Consider the following 13,605-nt stretch of genomic DNA (forward strand, 5'->3'; position numbering starts at 1 on the left):
ATATTGGGCATCAAGTGTGAATAAGTGTGAATGACCCTCACGGTCGAACCTCCTGATCCACAAATGTGGAGAAAAGATGGAGGACATATGTGAAAATGGCTACAGTCTCTCTGTCTGTCTCTCTTTCCGTCTCTCTCTCTCTTTGACTCTCTTTCTCTTTGATTCTCTCTCTCTCTCTCTCTCTCTCTCTCTCTCTCTCTCTCTCTCTGTCTCTCTCTATTTGACTCTCTCTAGCTCTGTCACTCTACTTTTGTTTTTATCTATTTCTCACAAATCACACACACACACACACACACACACACACACACACACACACACCAGAGTTCAGACTCATGTCTAGACTGAATGATCAGGCCATTCTATATATACACACAACACACACACACACTCACACACTCACAGCAGAGATGATGGGCATCCATGCTGTGCAATCAGTGCCTTGATGTCTGGCGGGAGCTCAGTCATCTCTGCAGATCCTGTGAGGACCAATCAGCTTCAGCGCAGCGGTTCTCCTAGCGGTTTCCTGGTTTTTCGGTGTGGTTGTAATGATTGGACTCTGCTGGCTCTTTGAGAAGCACAGCCAATAAGTCACGCCGCCGACGCCCAAAGCCTTTGTCATATGTAATGGGGGTTCCAAAATACCTCTCCGGAACCAAACTTCTATCTTCCGTATTCACCGTTCTGTGCGGTTCTCTCTGCGGTTCTGTCTCTCCCCAGTGTGAGGAATGATTCGTATTAATGGAAATTCTAAACCAGACCCCTGAAATTAATTATTTGTGAAATATGAAAGCAGGGGAATTATTAAGGTTCATCCTGAGAGTGAAATCTTTTCTCTTTTTTTTAATCTTGTATCTCCTCATCTTTGTGAAATTGAACGATGTTCATGTCTTTGAAATAAAAGAGAGCCATGCACGCTCTGTTTGGTTAAATGAGCTTCTGATGGTTGGAACGTTTCAGAGGGGACATTTCTGCATAGTAATCCAAAAACCAAGGCCAGGTGCAGCATCTGCATACGCACGCACGTGCCACACGTGCACCTGCATACACACACACACACACACACACACACACACACACAGAAACACTCACGCACGCACACACACAGAGACACACACACAGAGACACTCACAGAGACACACACAGAGACACTCACAGAGACACACACAGAGACACTCACGCACGCACACACACAGAGACACACACACACGCACAGAGACACACACAGAGACACACAGAGACACACACAGAGACACTCACGCACGCACACGCACAGAGACACACACAGAGACATGCACACACACACACACACACACACACACACACACACACACACACACACACACACACACACACAGCATAGAGCAGCAGGACTCGCACATGTTCCATTGTAAGTATCCTATAGAGTGGGGATAGAACATAATGTTTTATGAGTTAAGAAGTACAGAAGCATAGACACACACACACACACACACACACAACCACACGTATAGATACAGAAACACATACGCACAACCGGTCCACCATTTGCTGCTGAGGAATCCCAAACCTGTGACAAAAGTGTGACAACGTTCTGGCGTTCTATATCCAGTAAATGTCATAGAGCGTGCCTTGGGGTTAGGGGTAGGGTTAGGGTTAGGGGTAGGGTTAGGGTTACGTTAGGGTTACGTTCTGGCGTTCTATATCGAGTAAATGTCATAGAATGTGCCTTGCATTCCTTGAGGTTAAATCAATGATAAGAAAGGTAAAGTATTTCATATTTGCTCACAGGGTAACATTGAGGACTCAGACTGCAGATCCTGTGTGTAGGATTGTATTAAACATTCATATTCCCTCCTTTCTCTTTCCCTTCTTCTCAGATCCAGACTTTGCAGACCTGGGAATACCGCCACCCCTCCCCTGTAGGTACACTCTCCCTTTACCTCTCGCTCTCTCTCACTCTCTCTCTCCCTCCGTCTCTCGCTATCCTCTCTCTCTCTCTCTCTCTCTCTCTCTATCTCTATCTCCCTCTATCTCTCTCTGTCTCTCTCCCTCTATCTCTCTCTATCTCTCTCTCTCTATCTCTCTCTCCCTCTGTCTGTCTCTCTCTATCTCTTTCTCTGTGTCGCTCTCTCTCTCTCTGTCTCTCTCTCTATCTCTGTCTCTCTCTCTCTCACCCTCTATAACAGATGGTTTGTATTGACTGGGTCTTGTTTCTCTTGTTCTGCACTTCCTGTGTGACGTGTTTGTGTGTGCTTTTATTTGTGTTATTGTTCTGTTCACTCATACGCTTGAGTGTGTTACTCGTTTGTCTGTGTGCCTGCTTGTTTTTGTCTTTGTGTGTGTTTGTGCTTATGTGTATGTGTGCGTGTGTGTGTGTGTTCCTGTATTGTGTGTGTGTGTGTGTGTGTGTGTGTGTGTGTGTGTGTGTGTGTGTGTGTGCAGTGTGTCAGTACGACATGGGGGGGCCTGAGGGGATCGTGGAGTCCCACCAGATCACCCGAGACGGGAAGGCCGGCGCCGGGGAGGCCGTCGACTGCAAGTGGTACATCCGTGCCCCCCCGCGCTCCAAGGTGGGTCACACACACACACACACACACACACACAGACACACACATATAATCATTGCCAGATTGAGAGGCTGAAGGTTGCCTCAGATGTTATGTTATGTAAGTTTAGTCCGCAGATGTCAGAACTATCGCTGTGTGTGTGTGTGTGTGTGTGTGTGTGTGTGTGTGTGTGTGTGTGTGTGTGTGTGTGTGTGTGTGTGTGTGTGTGTGTGTGTGTGTGTGTGTGTGTGTGTGTGTGTGTGTGTGTGTGTGACCCACCTTGGAGTGTGGGGGGGGGCGCGGATGTGTTCCTGTGTGTATGTGCGTGTATGTGCTTGTGTGCGAGCATGCCTGCATGTGTGTGTGTGTGTGTGTGGGTTCCTGTGTGTGTGTGTGGGGGGGGGGGGGGTTCCTGTGTGTGTGTGTGTGTGTGTGTGTGTGTGTGTGTGTGTGTGTCATGCATCAAAGTTTGTTTGTTTATTAATATTAATATTTGAATATATTCAAAAATGTATTATTATAAAACGGGTGGTTTAAATCATACGATCTGATTGGTTCCTAACTGTTGTATAATGGGCATTTACATAACTTCTATGACGTCCAATCAGTTTGGAGAGTTCCGTATCACGCTGCGCCTAATTTTAACTGTTTATTAATTTATAAAAACAATAGCATAGTTCACTGAAGCCTAAAAATATGTTGATTGATGGAGAGGGTGGAAATGTTGTAAAGCATTAGGCACATGGTGAGTGAACTCGATAGTAGGCTAAATTGCCTACTATCAAGTTCATCTTTTCATCTTTAAGGGGGTCTCTCTATCTCATAAAAAAAGTTGGTGCACCACGCACATACCCTTACTGTGCACAAAAGAGCCGGTATTCGTAACCTCTTCTTTAAGTTCTACCTTAACATTTCGCGTGTTTCCCGAAACGTTCTTTGCTACGAATCTCTTTCATACGTCGTTCGTTGGTAAGGTTGGTCTGAAGCGCTCCTAGAACCTTCTTAGCTCTACCGTAGTGATGTTTAAGCTCCTGCAGTCTCCGCCATTGAACAGTAACCTTTAGAAATCCCCGTTGTGCATGTTCATTCCAAGTTTGCATCCGTAGCCAATTGAGGCCAAATGAAACGGCATGTTTGAATTAAGGATATTGTCTCGGCTGTTCTTTAATTTGGGCCATGGGTACAGCAGGCGAGGTCAGCTTCAAAAAATTATTTTATTTATTTTATTATTCAAAAATGAACAAAACTCTTCTATTTCAAAAATGAACAAAAAGTCTTCTAAATTAAGGAAATTATACTGGGAAATGAATAAACCATTATAAGCAACGAGTGAACTTAATAAGTGATCTAAATACTTTTTGACATTATTTCTTGACATTTAGTTTTCACCTTAAATATGCGACAGATGTAATTAAGGTAACCTGGTCTCACAGGAATCCGTGAAATGAGTCGGTCTACGTCCCGTTTACAAAAAATAATGCCCATAAAAGGTTTGTATATTAAGGGCTGCCTAATATTCGTTTGAATATTATACATTTTTTTAATATTATTTTTTATAATATAAATTATATTCAAATAACGAAGTTCAGAGTCAAAGCCCTAGTGTGTGTGTGTGTGTGTGTGTGTGTGTGTGTGTGTGTGTGTGTGTGTGTGTGTGTGTGTGTGTGTGTGTGTGTGTGTGTGTGTGCGAGGGTTTTCAGGGTCGAGGCCATTTTTTAATCATGGAGCTGCCAGGAGGAGGAGAGGAATGGAGGGATGGGAATATTGGAAGGATGATGTGGGAGAGAGAGAGAGAGAGAGATTACACAGAGCCCAGATTGCGAGCGTGTTTTGTTTTATGTTGTACATTTCCAATGGGCTCAATGGCCGGTTATTTTGTTACTATGTGCAGCTATGGAAATGAATTGTGAAGTGTGAAGACAGACATCATATGCACACACACACACACACACACACACACACACACACACACACACAAACAAACATGCACACAAATACACCTGCACGCACATACCTAAACTGTAGAGAGAGAGAGAGAGAGAGAGAGAGAGAGAGAGAGAGAGAGAGAGAGAGAGAGAGAGAGAGAGAGAGAGAGAGAGAGAGAGAGAGAGAGAGAGAGAGAGAGAGAGAGAGAGAGAGAGAGAGAGAGAGAGAGAGAGAGAGAGAGAATGGACAGGTTGGGGGGGGCTCAGGACTGTGTCATGTGGTCTGGTCTACACCCCGAGGCCCTTCTCACTCCCTCGGCCCCTGCTCTCTGAACACAAACGCATGCATGCACTGCATACCAACATGTACACACACACACTCTTTCTCTCTCGTTCTCCAGCTCTCTCTTTCTCTCGCTCTCTCTTGCTCACTCGCTCTCTCTCTCGCTCCCTCACGTAGTACAATACACCTACGTAACGAAACAGGTACTTTAAAATTTGGGAATCACATCGACTTCAAGTTTTCCCATAATCCTTGGATGTGGCTGTGTATGTGTGCCTGTGTGTGTGTGTGTGTGTGGGCATGTGTTTGTGTGTGCATGCAGTATGTTCTAGGCGGTGTGTATCGGTGTGTCCGCTGCCTGGCGCGGAGGTTTCAGGCCCAGCCCAGGCCCAGCTCAGCCCTGACACTTATTTGGCATTGATGGACAGATGCACCAAATATTACTGTTGAATTAATCATTTCTGGGCTAGCGATAATCTGTCTGCCGTCTCCCCACCGGCCTTCCTGTTCACTGACACCGGTCGTTTCCAGAAGATCTCGTTTTGTTTTAACAGAAACTTAAATGACTTTGCTCTGAATTTGCATGAATTGTCACTCAATTGTCAGAAGCCTTTGTATTATAATAGAACCTTAACTAACAGTAAACCACACTTTTAGCCTTAATTAGACCTAATCATTACCCCTAAACCTAACCCTGACCTAATCATTACCCCTAACCCTAACACCTAATATTGACATAGTTTTGCCTTAGACCCCTTCATTTGATCCAACATCAAACCTCACCTTACTCACCCAAAACCTAAAAATATCCATATATAGTGTATGAACACATACACACTAACACAGACACACACACACACACAAACACACAAACATAAATGTGTGTGTGCATACAATTGTGCAGTCAAAACAAGGCAAAGATCCATGTGATTTGCTTTTGCTTGCACTTGCATGTGCATTGTGCGAGCAGGTTTGTGGGTTCTCTGTGCTGAAGCAGTGCTGCATTGTTGCCGGCCGTGCGAGCACTGCACAGCACAGAGAGAGAGAGAGAGATAATGCTATCCTCTAATTAGCTTGCAACACGCAGAGCTCCGCCATAGAGAGGAGTGGGGACGAGATAGAGAGAGAGGTGGGAGAAGGGTTATTGATTTGCAGAGGAGGAAGACAAATAGACATGATTATATATACATGGACCGCTGCGAAAGATGACGAGAGGAATGACGTTCACACAGAGAGGAGAGTGGGAGGGAAAAGGGAAGGAAGAAAAGATGATAGAACAAAGGAAAGAAAGAAAGAAAGTAGGAAATAAAGAAAGATACGAAGAAAGAAAGAAAGAAAGAATAGACGATAGAACGAAAAAAATATATAAATGAAAAAGGGTCCACAATGGGAGGGGGATGGGAGTTGAGAAAAACTGATAATACCAAAGTGCTCTATCAGCCGCCTGCGTTGACGTAGCGCACGTCGCCTCCACGCACCCGACACTTCCTCCAACCAGGGCTTGTCTTTCCATTAGCGGGAACGCTCTGCCTCGTCATCATCCATCTTTCATGTCGTTAGTCTCCTGCCTCAATCAGTGCAAACAGAAACACACAATCCATACAGAACTGCTCTTTAGCAGCGCCGCCACTCGGCGGAACTCCTCTGTCATTTCATTCCACATCATTCAGGGGAAGTTTTGTGTGGAGCAGTGGTTAAGGTTGTTCAGCTCCCAGACAAATGCACCGGGTTTGATGCCCGATGTCAGCAACCCACTTGCGCAAGACACCCTGACCGCCGACTTAAATCTGAATCTCACTGGAAGTGGCTTTAAGATGCAGCATCTGCTGAATTAAAGGGGTGATGTTATCCTACCAGGGGTGAGAGTGGTAAGCCGTCACAGGCAGTCTGAAAATCCGCCCTTCCCTGTCCAAAGTGGGTGTGTCCACCTAGATGTGTGCTGGATAGATCAGTCTACCAGCCTACCCAGTGGACTAGCAAATGTGCTCCTCTATCCGTCATTTCAGATTTTCAAACGGCTTGTAATGGCTAATCACACTCACACCTGGCATAATATCGGCCTTTTACCCAATAGTAGAAGTAATAGTCAACAATAGTAAATATCAACATGTACGGTACAGGCTTTATACTGTTATACAATACAAGCAATTCTCAATTCTCATTATGGTGAGGTCAATCAGTAGCAATACACGTTTCAAAACACTTTTGGAAATATGAGAACAAAATCTTCTCCTGAGAGCAAAACCAGCTTGTTATTAGATGTATGGCAAACAAAAAATTAAGTGGTCAATGAAAAATATCAAAATAAAGGTCACTTTATCCCATACAATTAAAACAGAAATGCACTTAAGCGGCGGTGACACATGCAGTTACTTTGTGTGATAGTCCAAAGGCTGAATGAACCTGATCTATTTCGCAAGCTATGACATTGTACGTGTGTCTTCCTCTCCCCCTCTTGCAGGCAAGAGCAGCCTCCTCACTTTTAAAACTAATGCTGTCTATCCAGTGCACCGTCATTCCTAAGTAACTTTTGTTGTTGGCGGACCAAATGTTCGCGGTGGTGGACACATGATCCAGGGACTCGTTATTTTGAGCTTCGATTCCATGTCGGAATAACACTTGTCCAGGTAATGGGAAAATGTTTTCCTGTCGGATGGCTTGCGCGTCGCGGGTATTTTATCTAGTATTTTTCTAAATCTGGGTTGTGACAGTTGAATGTCGCCTGGGCATAGAGTGCATTTCACTCAAATATTTTTTTCCTTTCGAGCTATAAACTGAAAGTAGCGAGAATATCGCCACTGGCCGAAACCCCCTGTCTCCGTCTTCGTCTCTATCTCCATTTCCCTAATTCCCTCTCCCCTCGCACCAGCAGCTATGTCACTTAAACACAGCCGGTCAAGTTCTGAAAGCCTAAAAACATAAAGGATTGTGTTCAGCCCTATGTCTCGGCATACCTCAACACAGACCTTATTTTCCACCTAGTTTTTAAATCTAATGACTGTAGTCAGAAAAGAGGTCTGGGGAATCACTGATCCCCTGCTTTTATTATTTTGTATGGATCTTATTGCCTTGCCTAATGCTTTTTTGGTTCCTATTATTCTGTTTTCTATGTTCCCATCTGTCAACACCCCCCCCCCCCCCCTAAAAACCACCACAACCGCATTGTCAACGGTTGTGACAGTGTGTACAATAAGTACGGTTTCCTTTTCCGTCGTCTTTCTACTTTGGTAGAAGAGAGCACGTTCGCCTCTGCCCGGTGATGGATACTGTCTCGTGATTGGTCGCTGCAACAAGGAAGCGGCCTGTATTCCCACCAGAGCCAATTCCCTTGCGTTCCCACGGCGATGTGATGCTATCTGCCTGATCCATCGCTCTCCTCTGACGCCGTGATGCCGTCCTCACAGCCCGCTGGACGGACGGCGGGACAGGGATGAGTTCATGTCCATTTGTCCATTCATTCATCTTTTTAAAGAAACACACACACACATCCACACACACACACAGACACACATCCACACACACAAACACAAACGCACAAACACACGCACGCGCTTCCACCCACACACACGTGCACACGCACGCACACACACACACACACACACCCACAAACACACACACACACACACACACACACATATTCATTCATCTTATTACTGAATGAATAGACGAAGGGGAATAGTGGTAAACATGCACATAACTTATTATTGCTTACTTATTATTATTAATATTATTAACGAGTCTGTTTGAATGATACGTTGACTCATAAATATAATCCATTGATTCGTTAATTAACAGTTGGAATGCAATACAAAATAAAAACACAGGTTTTCATTTGTAAGAATGTGATTAATCCTCTAATTCCGCCGCCTGTGCCTGGCTGATAACAAACCCCGCCTTCTTGCCCTGTGGGAGGAGCCATAGTGTGTGTTGTTTCTAGACCGCTCCAGTCTATAGGCTGGACTGTGATTTTGCAGTCCTAGCTCACCAAATCATAGTGTGTCCCTCTTCTCTTAAAGCCAAGAGACGGCACGCACACACACACACACAAACACACATACACACACTAACAAACATAGACACACACACACACACACACACAGGCGCGTGTGTGCTTCTGTTCACACACACACACACACACACACACACAATCCCACCGGTTCTATTTAAAAACCCGGTGGGTGAGAGAGGATGTGAAAGTCCTGCAGTTCTCGTCAGGACCCTGCAGAGGTGTAAAGGACAAGCCCTTCTCTCCCCCCTCTCCCCCCTTCCTCCCCCCCTCCCTCCCCCTCCCCTCCCCTCCCTCCCCCTCTCCCCCCCTCCCTCCCTCCCTCCACCCCAGCTGCAGAACAGGTTTTATTTATTTTAGTATATATATATTTTTTTTACGACTGCAGTGTTAGAATGAGGATGAGCAAAGTCTCTCCCGACGCTTTAATCAGTGTTCAGGAACAAGGATCTTGGAGGAAATGATAATTAGAACGTCACCGACCGGATTGGCCTCAATACCTGGGGGTGTATCCATGTAGCTGTGATTCAGAGTATGTAGTGTTTATTTAATTTGTAATTAAGGCGTAATTAATGCGTAATTAATTAAGTTGGGAAAAGCACAACAGCTTTTCAAGGTAAGACACCCCTCCTCGTCACCCAGACACCCCTCCTCGTCACCACAGCGGTCCTAACGGCTCCGTTCTCATTGGCTCGCCTAAGCCCCCCCCTCCTCCACCCCTCTCCTCATCTACACCTTCAAGCTGTGGTTACGGGACGAGCCCCCAGACACAGATACCGGCTTTGACAGGTCATAGTAAGACTGAGATTACCAACGGCAGATACTGGACCCTCCAAAGACTGTCCCCCCCCCCCCCCGCCCCCCCTCCCCGGGCAGCGTGGTGGAGAGCTGACAGGGTCCATGTCAGGCCTCTGAGAGGGGTCTGCTCGTTAACCTTAACCGAGGGCCGCTGGGACCACAGCTGTGATTGGACGTCTATCGGGACGGCGAAAGGCGGCCCACGATGTGACGACCGCTTCCCAAAGTGTTGGTTTCACAGTCACAGAGGGCAGAGGGAGAAATGGAGTGTGTGTGTGTGTGTGTGTGTGTGTTGGGGACTCTGTGTGTGTGTGTGTGTGTGTGTGTGTGTGTGTGCGTGTTGGGGACTCTGTGTGTGTGTGTGTGTGTGTGTGTGTGCGCGCATGTCTGTGTGTGTGTCAGTAAGAGAGGGATGGGATAACTTCCAAATTAGATGTGTCATGGTTTAAAAGTGCAATTCCAGTATACTGAGAATCAATGTTTTCATTACTTGTTACTGTTATTGGGCTGTCTGATACTAAAATGAGAATCAAGTCCAAAGAACAAGTGAGCTGTCATGTTCCTTGGGATCTTCTCAAGCAACAGCAGAAATGTTTCGCCTGCTGTGCGTATGGATGTGTCTCCCGTCCATTTTGCTTTATTAAGCCTAATATTAAATTAATAAGGTCCTACTCATCCTCTTAAAAGCTGTGTATTTTGAGTCAATCAAGGGATTTGAGTTATGCCTCTCTCTCTTTCTCTCTCTCTCTCTCTCTCTCGGACAATTTTTTAATCTTCTTTAATGAAAGCGATGAATGTGATTGTTGCAAGATTGCCGTCATTTCAGTGTCGCCTGCATGACTTTTGAGGACACGTCCACATGTTGCACCACTCTCTCTCTCTCTCTCTCTCTCTCTCTCTCTCTCTCTCTCTCTCTCTCTCTCTCTCTCCTGCTCCATCCCTGACTGATCCTGTGTTTCCCCGGTCCCTCCTCCCCCCTCTCTCTCCCCCCTCCCCCTCCTCCGCTGTAGATCTACCTGCGCTTCCTGGACTATGAGATGGCAAACTCCAACGAGTGCAAGCGCAACTTCGTAGCGGTGTACGACGGCGGCAGGTGGGCCGGCCCCGTTAGCCTCATGATTACCTAAGTCGTATCTTGTCCATATCGTGATATCAAACCTAACTTTACTCTCCTAACACTGCTGATTCACTGTGCCTCATTGGCTGTATGCTAAGCCAATCAGAGTGCTTTTACATTCCATAATCACATTTATCTTAAGTCATCTATTTGACTTAGGCATTGTTGATGCTAAATACGAGATGAACCTTAAAATAGGACTTAGGCAATTATGATATGAGGCTAACGATACATAACTATAGTAATAGCTATATACATAACTATATTTACGACTACAACCATAACTATAACCATAAATATATACATAACTTTATTCATAACTATAACTATATTCACAACTATAACCATTACTATATACATAACTATATTCACAACTATAACCATAACTATAACCGTAACTGTATTCGTGACTATAACCATAACTATAACCATAACTATATTCATAACTATATTCATAACTGTATTGATGACCATACGGCCGGCGTTGTGTGGCCCTCAGCTCGGTGGAGGACCTGAAGAACAAGTTCTGCTCCACGGTGGCCAACGACATCATGCTGACCTCCACACTGGGCGTGATCCGCATGTGGGCGGATGAGGCCAGCCGCAAGAGTCGCTTCCGCATCCTGTTTACCACCTACCAGGAACGTGAGTACGCCCACCTCACTCTGTCACGCCCACCACCACCTCACTCTGTCACGCCCACCACCACCTCACTCTGTCACGCCCGCCACCACCTCACTCTGTCACGCCCGCTGCCACCTCACTCTGTCATGCCCACCACCACCTCACTCTGTCACGCCCACCACCACCTCACTCTGTCACGCCCACCACCACCTCACTCTGTCACGCCCACCACCACCTCACTCTGTCACGCCCACCACCACCTCACTCTGTCACGCCCACCACCACCTCACTCTGTCACGCCCACCACCACCTCACTCTGTCACGCCCGCCACCACCTCACTCTGTCACGCCCACCACCACCTCACTCTGTCACGCCCACCACCACCTCACTCTGTCACGCCCGCCACCACCTCACTCTGTCACGCCCACCACCACCTCACTCTGTCACGCCCACCACCACCACCTCACTCTGTCACGCCCACCACCACCTCACTCTGTCACGCCCACCACCACCTCACTCTGTCACGCCCACCACCACCTCACTCTGTCACGCGCCTCCACCACCACCTCACTCTGTCACGCCCACCACCACCTCACTCTGTCACGCCTGCCACCACCACCTCACTCTGTCACGCCCACCGCCACCTCACTCTGTCACGCCCACCACCACCTCACTCTGTCACGCCCGCCACCACCTCACTCTGTCACACCCGCCACCACCTCACTCTGTCACGCCCGCTGCCACCTCACTCTGTCACGCCCACCACCACCTCACTCTGTCACGCCCACCACCACCTCACTCTGTCACGCCCACCACCACCTCACTCTGTCACGCCCACCACCACCTCACTCTGTCACGCCTGCCACCACCTCACTCTGTCACACCCGCCACCACCACCTCACTCTGTCACGCCCGCTGCCACCTCACTCTGTCACGCCCACCACCACCACCTCACTCTGTCACGCCTGCCACCTCACTCTGTCACGCCCACCACCACCTCACTCTGTCACGCCTACCACCACCTCACTCTGTCACGCCCACCACCACCTCACTCTGTCACGCGCCGCCACCACCACCTCACTCTGTCACGCCCACCACCACCTCACTCTGTCACGCCCACCACCACCTCACTCTGTCACGCCCACCACCACCTCACTCTGTCACGCCCACCACCACCTCACTCTGTCACGCGCCTCCACCACCACCTCACTCTGTCACGCCCACCACCACCTCACTCTGTCACGCCCACCACCACCTCACTCTGTCACGCCCACCACCACCTCACTCTGTCACGCCCACCACCACCTCACTCTGTCACGCCCACCACCACCTCACTCTGTCACGCCCACCACCACCTCACTCTGTCACGCCCACCACCACCTCACTCTGTCACGCCCACCACCACCTCACTCTGTCACGCCCACCACCACCTCACTCTGTCACGCCCACCACCACCTCACTCTGTCACGCCCACCACCACCTCACTCTGTCACGCCCACCACCACCTCACTCTGTCACGCCCACCACCACCTCACTCTGTCACGCCTGCCACCACCTCACTCTGTCACGCCCACCACCACCACCTCACTCTGTCACGCCTGCCACCACCTCACTCTGTCACGCCCACCACCACCACCTCACTCTGTCACGCCCACCACCACCACCTCACTCTGTCACGCCCACCACCACCTCACTCTGTCACGCCCACCACCACCACCTCACTCTGTCACGCCCACCACCACCACCTCACTCTGTCACGCCGTGGCCCTGGCAAGGTGACGTGCCGTAAACACGCTCCGGGCGAGCAGGGGCCCCCCGGTTAACGAAACGCCGAAGGATTAGCGTCGTTAAACGTGCGTCGCGCCTTTTTAACAACGCCGATAATTCACCAATGAAGTCGAGCAGTTGTTCAAAAAAAAGGAGGGAAAAAATGAAATGCATTTTGGTGAATGAACGTTGAGTGGCGCCCGTTAGGGGGGCGGGATCCCAGGTGTGAGCCGTTTATTGGCCGGTGGAAGGCGCGCTGCGGGCGAGACGCGTTCAGGGGTTTTCGTTACATGTTCTAACGATTCAAACAGCCTCCAGTAAACCACAGAGCAGCGCTTTACTGGTTCCAGGCCCCGCCCACTCACAGGATCGTTACCGTGCGGGCAGGATATGCAAATGATCAACGCTGAGCGTTCCTCTGTGTTGCATATCCTATCTACGTTGTAATTATACAAAGAAGTTGGAGGTCGACGAGGTAGTGAATAGAAGCTCATTAGTGAGTCTGTGTGCGACGAATGACCACGCACATGCCTGTGTGCGCTCGTGCCTGTGTGAGTGT

At 48.2% G+C, this 13,605-nt stretch overlaps 1 protein-coding gene across 1 annotated transcript in view; it reads left to right on the plus strand.

The window, feature by feature from the left end:
* Positions 1-1,377: 1,377 nt before the first annotated feature.
* LOC311355452 (neuropilin and tolloid-like protein 1) overlaps positions 1,378-13,605 on the plus strand; it is a gene marked incomplete at both ends in the record, with an annotated part of 21,612 nt that continues 9,384 nt past the window's right edge. Inside the window, 5 exons of the mRNA XM_084475211.1 lie at positions 1,378-1,387; positions 1,857-1,898; positions 2,422-2,549; positions 10,548-10,630; positions 11,154-11,299. Of these exons, the coding sequence (XP_084331337.1) occupies positions 1,378-1,387; positions 1,857-1,898; positions 2,422-2,549; positions 10,548-10,630; positions 11,154-11,299 (409 nt within the window). The remainder of the gene's footprint in view (positions 1,388-1,856; positions 1,899-2,421; positions 2,550-10,547; positions 10,631-11,153; positions 11,300-13,605) is intronic.

The sequence above is a fragment of the Micromesistius poutassou genome, assembly GCF_964030765.1.
Source record: "Micromesistius poutassou genome assembly, chromosome: 11".
NCBI classification, from domain to species: Eukaryota; Metazoa; Chordata; class Actinopteri; order Gadiformes; family Gadidae; genus Micromesistius; species Micromesistius poutassou.